Source organism: Narcine bancroftii, chromosome 1 (genome assembly GCF_036971445.1).
Source record: "Narcine bancroftii isolate sNarBan1 chromosome 1, sNarBan1.hap1, whole genome shotgun sequence".
In the NCBI taxonomy this organism is placed as follows: Eukaryota; Metazoa; Chordata; class Chondrichthyes; order Torpediniformes; family Narcinidae; genus Narcine; species Narcine bancroftii.
Window position 1 is genome coordinate 374,143,788 of NC_091469.1, and position 18,613 is coordinate 374,162,400.

Sequence of the window (18,613 nt, forward strand, 5' to 3'; positions counted from 1 at the left end):
TTGCTGTGAATTTTGGTGCCTCGGGTATAACTTCCGCTTACTCTGACTCAGTTCCTTTCTTGCTTCCTCCAGTTTGATCAGCTCCTCATTGTAAAGCTCTTCAGCCTCAATGCCAACAAGCTGATGAACATCCTCTTCATCCATTTCCAATTCCAGGTGTTTCCCAAGCATATGTATTTCATCAACAGCAATATACTTGTTAAAGTCTTTGAAAGTGCTCACAAATGTCTTCATCATTACCAGCTTGCTGCCTTCATGCAGAGCAAGTATCTTGAGTTTCGTCTCCAGAGTAATTGCTCTCCTCTTTTTCTTCTCACCAGAAGCAGGAGTAATGGGCATTTAATAGCATGCTGGGCTGCTTACAGTGTAATCATTGCGTGATCGCTACAGAGACTATGAGCATGATTGAGTCAGCATCGTGAGAGAGTAGCATGCCTGTACCGCATATCGCAAGAACAGAGATTCGAACTTGAAAGTCGGATTCAAATCATCATAACTTTGAAAATTTGTAAGTCAGGGACTATCTGTATCTAACTGATTTGGTTGACAACAGGAGAGGGCAAGTCTCATGTTGATTGAAGTTGTGCTAACTCAATCTTCCTCAGAACATACCACCCCGTATTCCCTGCTTCAAAATGAGAATCTGAGATGTGAATGCTTAATCTGGATGATGGGATAGCAGAACAATGAGCAAAAGTTCCCAGATGCTTCGTGAACTGGCTTTTTGGCAATCCGCCAAAGCCTCCTGAACTCCTCAAAGATGAGGCTGAGGCTCCGAGGCCATTGAGACACCATCGAAAGGCAACAATAATCGACCGCCAAGCTAATCTGTGATGAACCAGCAGAGGAGTCACCGATGTTAAACTTCTAACAAGCAAATTCAGCTATAAAAATAGTAGTTCCATGGTGGAGTAAATCCATCCTGGCAAACAGCCAGCTAATTGCTTGAACTGTGTAGTCGGAGACTGCAAAGGTTAGTCATAAGTAGCAGAGTTCTTCTGAATAAGAAGTTTCCCTGAGTACTCATAAACTACAGACACAAAGCCACCTTTCGATTCAAATTCTTCTTCAGCTGTTTAAGTCATTTATCTTTCTCCATCTTTTCGGCAGTGCTGACCATGACTTCTGCCCTACTGCTCCCACTGTGTGACCCTCTCGCAGTACTGCCATTTTTTTTTAAACCTTATTGGCTGTAAATCAATACTGCCCCTTAATTATTCTTCATCCAAACATTGCAAATACTGCATTAGCTATTCACATAAAACTAAAACATAATTTACAAATTGAAAACCAAGGTGCCATTGCTCCCCACCTTTGTCTTTGTGCATTTTCCAACTGTAATAGTTGGGGGCAAGTATCATGACCACATTCTTGTCTTCCAGTGGTGTGAAAGAATTTCTGGCCACAGGGGTCATTGAAGATGGTGGCCCAGAACGACTCCTGTAGGTCCCAGATGTTTCAGAAGTTTGGACTGGCATATTTACAATAAACAAACTAGACTACTGTTTAAAACAATGGTCCACAGCAGGAGAGGGTGTCTCATGTTGATTGAAGTCGCGCTAACTCAGTTCTCCTCAGCGCGGCTCTCAGATCATCGAGGCATCGCCAAAAATTCATCAACAACTGACTGCCAAGCTAATCAATGATGAACCAACGATGGAGTCACTGATGTTAAACTTTTAATGAGCAAATTAGGTGAAAGATGGTAGTTCCATGGTGGAGTAAATCCATCCTGGCAAACTGCCAGCTAATTGCTTGAACTGCTTAATTAGATATTGCAGTTCTTTACTCACAAACAGCAGGCTGCTTCTGAACTAGTGATGTGCCTCAGGGATTGACGTTGGGACCATTGCTGTTGGTCATCTAAATCAATTATCTGGATGATAATGTGGTAAATTAGATCAGCAAGTTTGCCGATGACTAAGATTGAAGGTGTTGTGGACAGTGAGGAAGGTTTTCAAAGCTTGTAGAGGGATCTGGACCAGCTAGAAAAATGGCAGATGGAATTTAATGCAGACAAGTGTGAGATGTTGCATTTTGGAAGGACAAACCAAGAAAGAACATATGCAGTAAATGGTAGGGCACTGAGAAGTGTGGTAGAACAGAGGGATCTGGGAATACAGATGCATAGTTCCCTTAAAATTGTGTCATGGGTAGATCGGGTTGTAAAGAGAGCTTTTGGCATATTGGCCTTCATAAATTAAAGTAATGGTAAAGTTGTGTAAGACATTGGTGAGACCAAATTTTGAGTATTGTGTGCAGATTTGGTCACCGAACTACAGGAAAGATTTCAATAAGATTGAAAAAGTTCAGAGAAGATTTAATAGAATGATGCCCAGACTTCAGGAACTGAGTTACAAGGAAAGGTTAATCAGGTTAGGACTTTTTTTCCCTGGCGCGTAGAAGAATGAGGGGAGATTTGATAGAGGTATTTATAATTTTGTAGGCTATAATTAGAGTAAATGTAGGTGGGCTTTTTCCACTGAGGGTAGGTGAGATACAAACCAGAGGACAAGGATTAAGTATAAAAGGGTAAAGTTTAGGAGGAAAATAAGGGAGAACCTCTTCACACAGAGAGTTGTGGGAGTGTAGAACAAGCTGCTAGCTGAAGTGGTGAATGCGGGCTTATTTTAACATTGAAGAAGAATTTGTATAGGTACCTGGTCGGAGGGCTATGGACTGGATGCAGGTCTGTGGGAACTAGTTCAGCACAGACTGTAATCTTCTGTGGTTCTATGACATTTGAATGAATCCAGTGCTCTTGCCTTCATTAATGAACATAGAAGACTATTTCAGGCATTAATCACTCCCTATGAAAAAATCTACTGGGGTATCAATTTGAAAATTCTTTCTTGCATTTTGCTCCTTATTCTGCAGTGGAAACTTAGTTAAGAAGTTTTTTTTAATTCCATTCAATGCCTTTCAAAGGCTTTGTAAGATTATTTTCTTACTTAAATAAGAGAAGAAATCGAGTTTGCTAATCCAAATATTCCTATGCAAGAATCAAACCTTTGATGCTAGTAATGGCTCTACCAAACTTCAAGATTTAACAGTTTATTTATACCAATTTCTGTTCACTGCAATTAATGTTTAGTATTTCACTTATTTTGTATAAGTTTTACTTTCACAAGCCAAGTTCCAACTTAAGAAGTATGGAAAAAATGAAAGAATATTAGAGTAAATTATGATAAGATTGCCTTAGTTTGAGATGCATTTCTAAAGTCCAAGTTAATTTCCTCCAGTTCACTACTTTTTGCTTGTATCTCTATTGGATATGTTGGTTGAAAAGTTTCAGAGCACAAAATGAATATATTGTTTTGCGGTTAAATGAGTTTCATGAAAAAAAAATCACATTAAAGCACATCCTTTCATTTTGAAAAATGACATAATGCATAATGTCCAAAAATTGAAGAGAATGAGCAAGAATTGACTGTTAGTATGCAATAACTCTGCTTCATGCCACATGAAAGCATTGAATTATTATTCAAATCTCTAAACTGTTGGAGGAAGTCAGTAGGTCATGCAGCATCTATAGGAGGTAAAATTCTAATCAATGTTTCAGGCCCGAGCCCTTCATCAAGGTATAAGCAAAAAGCAGACAGGCACCTGAATAAAAAGGCTGTGGAAAAGGAGCACAGGCCCACAGATACATACATGTATAGGAGGGCAGGTGAGAATTGACCAGAGGAGAGGGTGGCTCTGAATGCAGAGCTGGAGGAAAGAGACCAAAAGGGAGAGAGAGAAAGACAGACATAGCTGGAGGAAAGAGAAGACGTGGGTAGGGAAAGAGAGATATGAGGGTGTGGGGGGGCGGGGGGCCAATGGAAACAGGAAAAGCTGACGTTAATGCCATCTGATTGGAAGGATTTGTGTTGTGCACTTGACCCGCCAGTCCACGTGTATACAACTATGAACCCCTGGTACATTTTATAAAAAAAGCACGTCCATTCATAATATGTGCAGATGTGTTGGATGTCTAGTATGAATCCTTGTTTCTCACGTAAACCATAATGTTTAGGATCTGTCTTCTGATGGCACTCGTGCGGCAAAGAATTGCTACAGAGTTCTGTGGGGAGAGGCTGTTTTGAGGGTTGGTCATGGGCAAGCTACTCAGTGCTGAGGTGGCAAGATGAATGCAGGCTGACATTTGGAACCAGCAACATCTATTCCATATGTTGACAGATCACCTGGATCCAACATTTGCTCTGATTGCCTTCTTGTGCCTCACAAGGGTCTGTCCATGCTTAGCCTTGAGTGATTCATTGCTGCAAAATCATCCATCAATGGCAGGTATTTGTAACCAATTCCTGACTAGCAAAGGGGAAAGCAGGACTGTGTGCCCAGTTTTCAGCACAGCAGCCAGGAGAGGGGTTCTCACTGGGTTCCTGACGCATTAGTGCTATCAGTAATGCATCTCTATATATAATGCCCTTGGCCCCTTTTATGCTGATTTCATCATCACTCTCTTTCCTGGTAATGCTTCTTGAGTGTTAAGCAAGGTATCAATGTATGAAACTGAGAACGATACTGTTAATGGTATTGTTTTGGGAGTAAAATATTACTGAATTAATACTGTCAGTCTAACATCCATATTTTGAGTTTATGCTGTCAGATTGGGAATTGCTGATACTTTATTGTCAACTGTTGTCAGTCTACATTTTGTTAACAACTCAAAATGCTAAAGCAGCAGTGGACACAGTATGAAAACCTAATGTGGTTCCTGCCTCGGATTTTTAGATGGCCTTTCTCGGTCCTTTAACTGCACAACTATGCTTCCTGGAAAATACTGTTATTAGTCCAGCTTCATCTTCAGGTATTTAAACTAAAACTACTCTTCTGATTCATTTGATCCATTCAAGGGAAAGATAAAGGAACTAAGGGCATTGATGGTGGGGTTATAACCATATAACCACTTACAGCACAGAACAGGCCAGTTCGGCCCTACTAGTCCATGCCATAACAAATCCCCACCCTCCTAGTCCCACTGACCAGCACCCGGTCCAAACCCCTCCAGTCCTCTCCTCTCCATGTAACTATCCAGTCTTTCCTTAAATGTAACCAATGATCCCGCCTCGACCACGTCTGTCGGAAGCTCATTCTACATCCCTACCACCCTTTGCGTAAAGAAATTTCCCCTCATGTTCCCCTTATAATTTTCACCCTTCAATCTTAAACCATGCCCTCTCGTTTGAATCTCCCCCACTCTTAATTGAAAAAGCCTATCCACGTTTACTCTGTCTGTCCCTTTTAAAATCTTAAACACCTCTATCGTCCCCTCTCAATTTTCTACACTCTAGAGAAAAAAGCCCCAGTCTGCACAACCTTTCCCTGTAACTCAAACCTTGAAATCCTGTCAACATTCTCGTGAATCTTCTCTGCACTCTCTCTATTTTGTTTATATCTTTCCTATAATTTGGTGACCAAAACTGTACACAGTGCTCCAAATTTGGCCTCACCAATGCCTTGTACAATTTCATCATAACCTCCCTACTCTTGAATTCAATACTCCGATTTATGAAGGCCAACATTCCAAATGCCTTCTTCACCACACCATCTACCTGAGTATCAGCCTTGAGGGTACTATTTACCATAACTCCTAAATCCCTTTGTTGCTCTGCACATCTCAATAGCCTACCATTTAATGCATATGACCTATTTAGATTTGCCTTTCCAAAATGTAATACCTCACACTTATCTGTATTAAATTCCATCAGCCATTTCTCAGCCCACACCTCCAACCTTCCTAAATCACCTTTTAATCTACGGTAATCTTCCTCACTGTCCACAACACCACCAATCTTTGTATCATCCGCAAACTTGCTTATCCAATTCTCCACCCCTACTTCCAGATCGTTAATAACAAACAATAGTGGACCCAGGACCGATCCCTGAGGAACTCCACTAGTCACCGGCCTCCAATTGGACAAACAATTTTCTACCACTACTCTCTGACACCTCCCATCCAACCATTGCTGAATCCATTTCACTACCTCCTCATTTATACCTAATGCCTCCACCTTTTTTCCTAACCTGTGGGGAACTTTGTCAAAAGCTTTACTAAAGTCTAAATAGACAACATCCACAGCTTTCCCTTCATCAACCTTTTTTGTATCCCCCTCGAAAAACTCAATCAGGTTTGTCAAGCATGATCTACCCCTGACAAAACCATGCTGATTACTCCCTATCAATCCCTGTACCTCCAAATATTTGTAAATACCATCCCTCAGAACACTTTCCATCAAATTACCCACCACAGACATCAAACTCACGGGCCTATAATTCCCAGGTTTACATTTGGACCCTTTCTTAAACAGCGGAACCATATGTGCCACCCTCAAATCCTTTGGCACTACCCCCGTGGCCAGTGACATCCTAAATATCTCTGTTAATGGCCCCACTATCTGTCCACTAGCCTCCCTGAGTGTCCTTGGGAATATTTTGTCCGGTCCCGGAGATTTATCCACCTTTATCTTTTTCAACACAGCCATCACTACCTCCTCGGTTATCCTTATATGCTTCATTACCTCCCCACTATTTTTCTTTACCTCAACTGGTTCAATATTTTTTTCCCTAGTGAATACCGAGGCAAAGAAATCATTCAAAATTTCCCCCATTTCCTCTGACTTCTCACTCAGCCTACCATCACTATCTACAAGGGGTCCAAATTTATCCTTCATTAATCTTTTACTTTTAATGTACTTATAGAAACCCTTTGGATTTATTTTTACTCTGTCTTCCAAAGCCTCCTCGTGCCTATTTTTTTTCTAATTTCTTTCTTAAGATTCCTTCTACACTCCTTGTAGTCCTCCTTCAAATTGTCAGCTCCCTGTTCTTTATACCTCTTGTACAGCTCCCTTTTTCTCCTAACCAAATTTCCAATATTCCTCGAAAACCAAGCCTCCCTATAACTTCCAGCCTTTCCTTTGATCCTCACTGGGACATAACTACTCTGTACCCTCAAAATTTCTTTTTTGAATATCCTCCATTTTTCATTTACACCCTCACCTGAAAATATCCTGTCCCACTCAATACTCCCAAAATCCCTTCTTATTTCTTCGAAATTTGCTTTTCTCCAATCCAGAACCTCAACTTTAGGCCCCTCCTTGCTCTTCCCTAAAACTACCTTAAAACTAACAGAATTATGATCACTAGACCCAATTGGATCTCCAACATTAATGTCTGATACCTGACCTAGCTCGTTCCCTAACAGGAGATCCAGTATTACACTGTCCCAAGTTGGTTCTTCTACTAATTGATTCAGAAAACAATCTTGAACATATTTAACGAACTCTATCCCATCCAGCCCTCTAACTGTATGGGTATCCCAATCAATGTGAGGGAAGTTAAAATCTCCCATTATCACTACCTTATGATTCTCACACATACACATTTTTTCCTCTAGTTTTATTGACCCATTTGGTGGTCTGTAATACACCCCTATTAGCACCCTCATGCCTCCTTCACCCCTCAATTCCACCCAAACAGCCTCACTGGACGATCCCTCCAGACCATCTTACCACCTCATGGCAGTAATGTCCTCCTTAACAAGCAGAGCAACTCCTCCCCCTTTTTTACCCCCTGATCTATCACATCTAAAACAAGTGTATCCTGGAACGTTAAGTTGCCAGTCCTGCCCCTCTTGTAGCCAGGTCTCACTAATTGCCACAATATCGTGATCCTCAAGTATCTGTCCATGCTCTAAGCTCATCTACCTTGTTCACCATGCTTCTTGCATTAAAATATATGCATTTCAGAGAATGACCCTCACATACATTCTCTTTTCTACCTTCTACCCTAATCTCCATCCTACCTTTGTTATCGTTTTTATTCTTATCTAGGTGGACAAGCTCCCTTGACACTGCTCTCACCCTCTGTTCCCTACCCCCCTGCCAAACTAGTTTAAACCTTCCCCCACAGCTCTAGCAAATCTGCTTGCCAGCACATTGGTCCCCCTCCAGTTCAAGTGGAGTCCATCCCTTTTGTACAGGTCCGACCTTCCCCAGAAGAGATCCCAATGATCCAGAAATCTTATCCCTTGCCCCCCGCACCATCTCTTTAGCCACACATTCATCCTCCACATCCTCCTATTTCTACCCTCACTAGCGCGTGACACCGGCAGCAATCCAGAGATTACTACCTTGGAGGTCCTGTTTTTTAACTTCCTACCTAATTCCACATAATCCTGTTTCAGGACCTCATCCCCACTTCTAACTAAGTCATTGGTCTCCACGTGGACCATGACTTCTGGCTGTTCTCCTTCCCCTTGCAGAATGCTATGTACTCGATCAGAGATATCCTTGACCCTGGCACCAGGGAGGCAACATACCAACCTGGATCCCCAATCTCGTCCCACAAACCTTCTATCTGTCCTTCTGACTAACGAGTCCCCAACTACAAGTATCCTGTTCTTATCCCTCCTTCCCTTCTGAACCTCAGGGGCAGCCCCCGTGCCAGAGACCTGACCTCTACGACTCATCCCTGATAGGCTGTTCCCCCCAGCAGTATCCAATGCAGAATACATATTGTTGAGTGGCACTTCCACAGGGGTACTCTGCACTGGCACTCTCCCTCCTTTCCTTACAGTCACCCAATTCCCTGACTCCTGCCTTCTAGGGGTGACTGTCTCCCTGTAACTTTTCTCTAACACTGCTTCTGCTTCCCTTATGATCCTCAGTTCATCCAACTGCAGCTCAAGCTCCTTAACACGGTCACTCATTATATGCAATTGGATGCACCTTTTGCAGGTGTAGTCGTCAGAAACAGCTGTGCTGTCTCTGACTTCCCTCATCCCACAACTGGAGCACTTAACTACCCCAACTGACTCCATTTCCTCCTTTCTTAATATAAATACCCTTCCCACACAAGTAGCTCCTTCTCACCGAAGTACCTCGAGCCAAAGTCCTAAGACCCCACTCCTTCATTGGGCCACTCACTCACTGCACCGCTCCTCGCTGGCCACTCCCTCCCATTCTACTCCTTTTATTAGCCCTTACCAATCAACCCCAATTAACTCCCGGCTCCTCCTCCTCTCACCCGACACCAGGCACTGACTCACTGTCTCCTCCGACCCCGAGTCTGATGAAGGATAGAGACAAACTTGTGCACGACAGTTGGATGCATTGGTTTGGGTGAAATTGTAAGTTTATGAAGGATAATTCCAATCAAACTATTTCTTAATGTTCACAATGAATGTGCATGGATTATAACCTAATCATCTCAGAGATAGCATGAAGACCATGAGAAGTGGAATCTAAACCAGCACTGGGACCCATAAAATGTTACAATGCCATCTTAAGAACAAAACCACTCCTGTCCACGTTAGGAGTGACTCCATCCGCACAGCATCACAGAACCAAGATGGGAGGTAAGATGTTGGAGGAATAACCCAATTCCAGAGAGGAGGTACATTTAACACACTGTTAACTCATCACCCAGTTCAATAATGATCTTCTCAATATTAATGATCTCCAGTTGCAAATTCATTTGTTGTCCCTTGGGGAAATTGCTTGTCATTCAAGTGCTGCCTAACATAAAAGAAAGAGTTTGTTCTGACATAACATTTAATGATGACTTGCCTTCAAATATTATTCTGTTAAAATATTAAAATTCTTAGACATATTAAATTCCGTACATTTCTCAATCAATCCTAGTTCAGCACATGTATTTAAAAAAATAACTATTACTTCTGAATATGTTGTTTTACTATTGGCAAGAGTAACATGCTTGTGCAATATTTTAACCATTTGGACTCTATATCCCTGTTTTCAGGGACTACAACAAGCACATATTCTCCACGTCCACGTTTTCTGGGACTGGTTTAATACTCACCCACCAGTTGGTTGGTACTAGAGTTCATACAGTAGTTTACCCGTGGACTTGGACCGGAGAATATAGTATGAAAGGTTAAAAATGGCTGGAATCCAAAGGGTTAATAATCCTCTGTGAAGTCCACAACACCATAAAATTTATGTCATTGCAAATTGACTACCCTACATTTTCATCTGAGTATCACAAACAACAGGTCCCAACGCTGATTCCTGCAGAAGACCACTGTACACAAGGCTCCAGACAGAATAACGGCCTTCCACCACACCCTTTGCCTTCTGTGGTCAAGACTTCAAAATCAAAATTGCCAAATTCATTGCATGCATACGCCTGTGCCTTCTGGATCAGCTTATCATCTTGGTCCTTGTCAAATGCATTACTAAAGTTTATGTAGACAGAATTCACTATCTGACCCTCATGAACCACCTTCATCTCCTCAACATCAATTTTTTTAAGGCCTAAGCTGTCCCTCACAAAAGCCAAGCTGACTCTTCCTAATCAGACAATGCCTTTCAAAATAGGCATGAATCCTATCGCAAGTATACCCTTCAGTTGCTTCCCTATCACTGATGCGAGGCTCACTAGTCCTGGATTATCTCTATTTCCTTCCTTAACAACGGTAGCTACTCCTCCAGGACCTTGCTTGTTGTTAGTGAGGACACAAAGGTCTTTGTCAAGTCCCCAGCAATCTCCACACTTGCCTCTTTCAAGAACCTTGAGGCTCTGGGAACATCCATTTTCATGCTCTTCAAAAGACTTGGCACCATCTTTCTTGTTCTCAAAATGCCCCAAGCATTAGCATTGTCCATATCGCTCTCACTATACACAATGTCCTTCTTGGTGAATACCAATACAAACTACTAATTTAGTTCCTTGACCCTTCTGACTCCAAGCACAAATTCCCTTCTTTATTCTTAGATGGTACTAAAGTAGATCTATGCATTTGATTTCTGATTCTTTTTTTCTGTTATTGGAAAGGAGATTGTATAGGCAATGTGAAATGGGTGGCCAAGGACTGAGGACAGGGTCAGGCTGAGCTATCCAATATTTACTGCTGGCTTCTTGGCAGTGAACTAACTATCTGCAAAACTGGCTCTACCTTTAGCCAAGGTGAACATTGCAGAGAGCAAGGATATTGAAATATTTTTAATGGTATAACTGATTGAAACTACATGCAGAAAACTTATTTGGGGTTATTCAAAAATGTTGGTTACTTGCAGATTTATTTTGGAAGCATTTCTGATAGGACATAATACATAGGAGTGTGAGGAGGCCATATTATCCCCTAAAACCTTCTCTGGTATTCATTAAATTACTGGGTGATTTGAAGGATATAACTTCATGTTTCTTCTCACTTTTTATTTTTTTTTGTCCCTAACCATTTCATCCCCATTATTCAAAAAGGCATCTCAGTCTTGAGCACTCTTGGTGCTTGAATTTTCTATTTTTGTTTTGGTTAGTTGTGTTTTTATTTTTTATTGGCATTAGGCAAATTTGGTTTATTTTGGTGATTTTTAAAAATTAGTTTCTTTCTGTCCCTAAGCCCAACTAAACCTGAAATAATGAATTTGCACATTTGAAATCAATTTTTACCAGTTTTCTTACAGTCTGATAAAGGGTCTTTGATCTGACATGTTGACTAATTTCTCTACCTGATTAACTCTTCTTCCAGTATTTCTGTTTTTGTTTTCTATCTGCTTTTACCTGTTAAAACTGGAAAAAAAAATCTTTATTCTTGTATTTCACCCTTGTAATAAAGATCAACATCCAATTTGTTGTCTCCCAAATCTTTGGACAGCAATTTCTTAAAAACTTTGAGTTGCACATCACCTACTATTTATGATTTGCTTACTATAAAAACCTGCCTGAATAGAAACAACTCAACCATTTTCATACTAATAATTTCTGTTTGAAAATAAGCATTAATGTTTCCCACCCTAGAGCCTGCAGCCTGGTGTGAGTTGTAGAATTATTGTGGGTAGAATTAAGAAGCTGCAATGGTAAGAGGACCCTGATGCGAGTTATGTGCAGGCCTCCAAATATTTGCCAGGATGAGGGATACAAATTACTGCAGGAAGGAGAGAATGGCAATGTTTTGATAGTCTTGGAGGACTTTGGTGTGCGGTAGACCAGGGTTGGCTCTGGATCCTGAGAGAGGGAATTTGGAGAATGCCTATGAAATGGCTTTTTGGTGCAGCCTGTGGTCAAGCCCACCGAGGAAAAGGCATTTCTGGAGTTGGTGTTGTGTCATGAACCAGATTTGATTAGGATTAGTGAGGTTAAGGTAAAGGAACCCTTAGGAAGCAGTGATCATACTATGATAGATTTCACCCTGCATTAAGAGAGGGAGATGCTAAAATCAGATCCGTCATTCTGGTGGTGGTTCGTAGAGATCGCTGTTGGCTCCACCACTTTTCATATTACATGTTAATGATCTGAATGACAGAATTTATGTCTTTGTGGCTAAGTTTGTGGATGATTAAAACACAAAAGTCTGCACACACTGTGATTGAAATAAAAATATAATGCTGGAGAAACTCAGCAGGCCAAACAGTGTACCTTATATAGCAAAGATAAAGATACATAACCAACGTTTAGGGCTTTAGCCCTTCATCAAGGTATGAGAAAAACGTAGGCAGGCACCCATACAAAATGGTGGGGAGGGGGGCAGGGGAAGGAGCACAGTCCCACAGGCAGGCAGGAGGTTAGAGATAGATAAGGGAGGGAGAGAACACCAGCAAACAAGGGAGTGTGACTGGAGAGTAAAGGGGGGTGAATTGTGGTGTGATGTTCTAACACAAAACCAGATGTAGGCTTGTTCTTTTTATCATTTCCACCACATCAACTATTTTGCACTACATGGCATGAGATGAGATGAGAGTTTATTTTAATATGCATCTGTACAATGTACACTTGCACTAAAATTCTTGTTTGCTGAATCTAGACAACTACATAAAATTCATGAATAAATTTTAAGTATGAATTAAGTTACCATAAAAGAGAGAAAAAGATAGATAAATAATCAGAGCTACAGTTAATGCAAAAATAATGTGATGTTACACTGGTGTTGACAGATCTTTGGTAGTCCTGGAGAAGTAGTCAAGAAAGGATGGAGTCATTCAATGACTGATATTGAGGTAAATTAGTGAGGTTTGAGCTTTTCATCTTAGAAATGAGGCACCTAGACATGAGCATGAAAAATGTTTACAAAATTAAATTATATAGAAAATAAATCCTGCAATATTAGTTAAACAGCTAGGAGTAAAATGAGAAAATAGATGATTTTTAACTATATTGGCAAGATCTTCATGGACAAATCACCAGATACAAGAAAAACACTGAAAAAACAATCAGAAGCAATTCAATATAGTTTTAAGGAGGCTTTTTTTGATTGGTATCTTTTTTCTGTGATTATCTCCAGTCTTTGTTTTCTAATATCTTCAGTTTAAGCATTTTCTGGTCCAGCAGATGGATACTCGATAATTATGTTGCTATGGTATCTGAAGAGTGAAAGTAGAATTAATCATTCTGTGATTATCCATGGGCTAATGGATCCCTTACTCTATTTGAATAATATCCTGAGAACTGCATGTAGTTTGCATCTGCTTTAGCTGTACTTCTGTTATTTATTAATTTAGTTCTCTGTGTAATATGCATTGTACATTTTTCCTATAATGAAGGTTTTATATTTAGAACAGTATTAAACATTTTACTAAATTTTATATTAAATCTATATCTACATTCAAATATTAGTTCTCAAAAGTTCTTGTTTAAAAACTAACTGTTCTCCTATATTTTGAAAATGTATATTTTGCAACTAAAAGGCATTTATTATGCTGGTTGGTACATTGTATAGATGTAGTCCTGATCTGCCTTCAGGTTAAAATCAGTGTCTTAAAATTCGATTGAATTTTAAAATTCATGTGAATATATGAATAGAAATAAAATACAAAGTAACTACAATAAAACTTTGATTATCTGCAATGATCAGGACCAGACCTATTTTGGATGACTGAATTTTTCTAATAACTGGTCATTTTATTTAAAAAGAGCCCAAAATCGCTGGTAACCATGTTTAAACAACAAGGGAAGGCTTTTTAAGCATTAAAATAATGTTTAATTCTCACCAAAATAAATGCTGGCCACGGCCAATCCCTGACACACTCCCAATGCCGCTGCCGATGACCAAGACCTCCTAACCGCCGCCGATCTCTTAAACATCCCCACAGCTGCCGCCAATCCCCAGGAAGGCTTCCCAGACTGGTGGAACACTCACTGGTGAGTTGGCGGACTCCTGTCTTCCCGTGGGCTCGTTCCAGCTGGGCCTGTTCCGGCTTTGCATTCCTGGTTATTGATGTTGGAGCCCAGACACAAACCTAGTCTTCACCTGCGCACACTTCCCCTCCCAAGCACCACTGCTGATCACTAACATCTACACACCGAGGTTTCGCTCCTGCCCGGGAGCCCAAGCAGGAGCGTCGCTTTGAGAGGGATGGATGGTAGGGGGAGTAACCGCTCCCACTGCATTTTCAACCTGGCAGCGCCCCTGACACCATGGCCCTCACACATCATATATTTTTGAACTGAGACCACGGCATCTGTCACAGATGCTGTGGTCTCACAGTGTCCCGGAGCTCCCAACACCCAACTCTGAATCATCTCCATGGCCTACACCAGAGCTCCCAATGCCTGTCGATTGTGCATGTGCAGTAGGCCGAGGGGAGGGTTCGGAGTCGGCATTGGGAGCTCGATGTGCTGAGGGGAGGGAGGGGAGGGAATGCCACTGAGCCCGAGGTCCCACTCCTGCTCAGGAGGCCACTCTCATTGATGGCACCAGGACATGGGATTCTTCCAACTGCTTGCAGCTGGGAGACAGTGGCACAAGGTTTGTGAGAAAGTTGGAGAAAAAAGTCAATCGAGGAAGGTAAAGAAGAAATGGAAAGAAAGAGGGGAGGGAGTTACCTGAAACGAGGACCGTCGTTCTAATTTCATGTCAGGTGAATTTTTTTTTCCAGCCTGTTCATCTCTTAAAAATTTTGGATAAATGAAGATTTCTGATTGTTTCAGATATCCTCGTTTATCCAAAATTTTTCAGCTGTGAACAGACGTCATTTCTGGGTCCAAAAATTAAATTTGGATAAATGAGGATTTCGGATAATCTGATTTTGGATAATCGGAATTGTGCTGAAGTTCAACCCTATCGAATTTAAATATTAAAAGACGGTCAAAGTCAGAATGCTGCTAAAACCAAAATGATAACTTTTTCTTGTTCATCCTCTGGGATTAAGGGATCACTGGAAAGGCTGACATTTATTGTGAAACCATCCCCTTGAAAATTGGTTGATGAGCCATCTTTTTGAACAGAGCAATCCTTCTAGTTAAGGTATTCCCATATAGACGTTGAGTAGCAAGGTCCAAGATTTAGATCCAGACTTGATGTTGGTGGTGTTCCTATATGCTTCAACTCCTTGTTCTTGCCACATCAGAAAAACCTTGGAGAATAGTCCATTTGGTATATGGTGGATGGTGGTGTAGTTGGATCTTCAGCAGCATGGATTCGATGCTGTCGGCCTCTGCCATCTCGAGTACTTCGATGTTGGAGATGAAGTCGCTCCAATGAATGTTGAGGATGGAGCAGAGACAACGCTGGTGGAAGCGTTCTAGGAGCCATAGGTGATGCCGGTAGAGGACCCATGATTCGGAGCCGAACAGGAGTGTGGGTATGACAACGGCTCTGTATACGCTAATCTTTGTGAGGTTTTTCAGTTGGTTGTTTTTCCAGACTCTTTTGTGTAGTCTTCCAAAGGCGCTATTTGCCTTGGCGAGTCTATTGTCTATCTCGTTGTCGATCCTTGCATCCGATGAAATGGTGCAGCCGAGATAGGTAAACTGGTTGACCGTTTTGAATTTTGTGTGCCCGATGGAGATGTGGAGGGGCTGGTAGTCATGGTGGGGAGCTGGCTGAAGATCCAACTGCGCTGGGTAGGTCACGTCTCCAGAATGGAGGTCCATCGCCTTCCCAAGATCGTGTTATATGGCGAGCTCTCCACTGGCCACCGAGACAGAGGTGCACCAAAGAAGAGGTACAAGGACTGCCTAAAGAAATCTCTTGGTGCCTGCCACATTGACCACCGCCAGTGGGCTGATATCGCCTCAAACCGTGCATCTTGGCACCTCACAGTTCTGTGGGCAGCAACCTCCTTTGAAGAAGACCGCAGAGCCCACCTCACTGACAAAAGAGAAAGGAGGAAAAACCCAACACCCAACCCCAACCAACCAATTTTCCCTTGCAACCGTGTCTGCCTGTACCACATCGGATTTGTCAGCCACAAACGAGCCTGCAGCTGACGTGGACATTACCCCTCCATAAATCTTCATCCGCAAAGCCAAGCCAAAGAAGAAGAAGAAGAAAGAAGGATGGTGGTGTACATTCAAGTGGACTACTTTGACTTGGATGGTGTCGACTTTCTTGAGACCTGTTGGGAATCATTGATTTGGGCAAGTGAAGGGTATTGTCATGTGCTAACATGTGCTTTAAACTTCAGGAAGCAAGACACTTAATACAGGACACCACTTTCATAGCCATGGACCAGTTGAGCTGCTTGTGGAAGCACAACTACTAAATGCATACATTTGCCAGTTAAGATTATGCAGCCAGTATCGCAATAGAAGGGGAGTTGATGTCAAAGAAGGAGTGAGCAACATTTCAATCTAGGAAACTCACCTGTTCTAGACAAGATTCATCTTTGATTGCTGAAAGTTAAAAATTGTGAAGTTAGTGGTTTTGGATATCTGAGTAATGTTAGAAAACAGATCTGTTGGAAATGCTACATCCTTGAAAACAAAGGGAGAGAGATAAACTGGCAACTAATTGGTTTTCTCACTGCCAACAAAAATGGTAAAACATTGAAACAGTAATACTGAAAAAAAGTTAAATGCCACTTTTACAAGTCTTAGTTAATAAAGAAAAGATTATATGGATTCATTCAAGGCAATTTGTATTTGATTAACAATTATTTGAAGTAAAAAAATGATGGGAACTGTTGATGTAGACTTCAATAGGATGTTTATTAAAGAACTCTATAAATTTAATAAAGAAAATGCTGTATACTCTGTACAGTTCCCATTTTACGAATCTATATTGTTAGAATATAATACAAAACAATTAAAAGACCTTGTGTGAAATTGCAGTTGTTAACATGTCACACTAAAATTAGTAAATTGGGAGTTGTTACCTTTCCAGTAGTTTTGAGGCAGAAAGGTCCACAGTTGCTTCCCTTAACTTTTGGAATGGAAAGATTCTGTCTATTGGAATAAAAAACAAATCCATGTTTTTGAAGCATTAGTAGCTTGCATGGTCATTTGTTAGACTTAATGTAAGTATTATATTTTTAAAGATATTTAAAGTTACAAGTTAATAACTTCAAGGGCCACATTGGTTAACAATGAGATGAACAGAATGTACTCTACCCAATGAAATAAGAGGACTGTAAATTAAGCATGGACATAAATGGGGTTGAAAAGGAATGGCTCAATTTAAAGTTGAAAGAACAGAAAAAAAGGAGGATTTGATTATGAAAATATGAATGGAGTAAAAAAGGAAAGAAAAGTCAATTTTTTTTAAAAATCAAAATCTGATCACAACTGTAAAATATAATTATTTCTGAGCAAGAGACAACAATTGTGTCAATAATAGCTGTTATATATGTACTTGTGCTATTTATCAATAGATATAACATTGTGTCATGGTGGGGAGTTACCAGCCCCCCCACATCTCCATCGGGCACACAAAACTCAAAACGGTCAACCAGTTTACCTATCTCGGCTGCACCATTTCATCAGATGCAAGGATCGAGAACGAGATAGACAACAGACTCGCCAAGGCAAATAGCGCCTTTGGAAGACTACACAAAAGAGTCTGGAAAAACAACCAACTGAAAAACCTCACAAAGATAAGCGTATACAGAGCCGTTGTCAGACCCACACTCCTGTTCGGCTCCGAATCATGGGTCCTCTACCGGCATCACCTACGGCTCCTAGAACGCTTCCACCAGCGTTGTCTCCGCTCCATCCTCAACATCCATTGGAGCGCTTTCATCCCTAACGTCGAAGTACTCGAGATGGCAGAGGTCGACAGCATCGAGTCCACGCTGCTGAAGATCCAGCTGCGCTGGGTGGGTCACGTCTCCAGAATGGAGGACCATCGCCTTCCCAAGATCGTGTTATATGGCGAGCTCGCCACTGGCCACCGTGACAGAGGTGCACCAAAGAAAAGGTACAAGGACTGCCTAAAGAAATCTCTTGGTGCCTGCCACATTGACCACCGCCAGTGGGCTTATATCGCCTCAAACCGTGCATCTTGGCGCCTCACAGTTTGGCGGGCAGCAACCTCCTTTGAAGAAGACCGCAGAGCCCACCTCACTGACAAAAGGCAAAGGAGGAAAAACCCAACACCCAACCCCAACCAACCAATTTTCCGCTGCAACCGTGTCTGCCTGTCCCACATTGGACTTGTCAGCCACAAACGAGCCTGCAGCTGACGTGGACATTTACCCCTCCATAAATCTTCGTCCTTGAAGCCAAGCCAAAGATAACATTGTGTGAGTTTAATGAGTCATTGACATAAAAATTCAGCAGTTTTGTGACTATTATTGGTACCTGAAGCATTACCATACATTTTGAAGAAGCTGACTAACAGTTAATATGGTTTGTGGTTCTCTTCCTCACTCTGTTGCTGGCCCTAATAAATGCATTTGTCTGGAGGCAGAAGAGACTGCAGATTCTGTCA

The 18,613-nt window shown here is 41.4% G+C and overlaps 2 protein-coding genes and 1 long non-coding RNA gene across 9 annotated transcripts in view; 2 read left to right on the forward strand and 1 right to left on the reverse strand.

Annotated features, from left to right (window-relative positions):
• The window catches only part of brd9 (bromodomain containing 9), a 159,107-nt gene that overhangs the window by 75,184 nt on the left and 65,310 nt on the right, over nucleotides 1–18,613 (forward strand). Inside the window, exon 17 of one of the 7 annotated variants that reach the window (XM_069913316.1) lies at nucleotides 4,738–4,813. The exons of 5 other annotated variants lie outside the window; for them this stretch is intronic. In XM_069913316.1, the coding sequence (XP_069769417.1) occupies nucleotides 4,738–4,796 (59 nt within the window). In that variant the 3' untranslated portion in view covers nucleotides 4,797–4,813. Of the gene's footprint in view, nucleotides 1–72; nucleotides 3,784–4,737; nucleotides 4,814–18,613 lie in introns of those variants that run through there. One more of the 7 variants, XM_069913319.1, reaches the window with a different exon arrangement.
• Nucleotides 1–18,613, forward strand: part of zdhhc11 (zinc finger DHHC-type containing 11) — a 126,026-nt gene that overhangs the window by 1,275 nt on the left and 106,138 nt on the right. The gene's annotated exons all lie outside the window — the stretch shown is intronic.
• Nucleotides 12,619–17,174, reverse strand: LOC138751259 (uncharacterized). Its single transcript, XR_011349785.1, has 3 exons — nucleotides 17,061–17,174; nucleotides 16,550–16,578; nucleotides 12,619–13,325 (listed from the first exon to the last, which is right to left on the reverse strand). It is a non-coding gene; the product is annotated as an uncharacterized lncRNA (long non-coding RNA).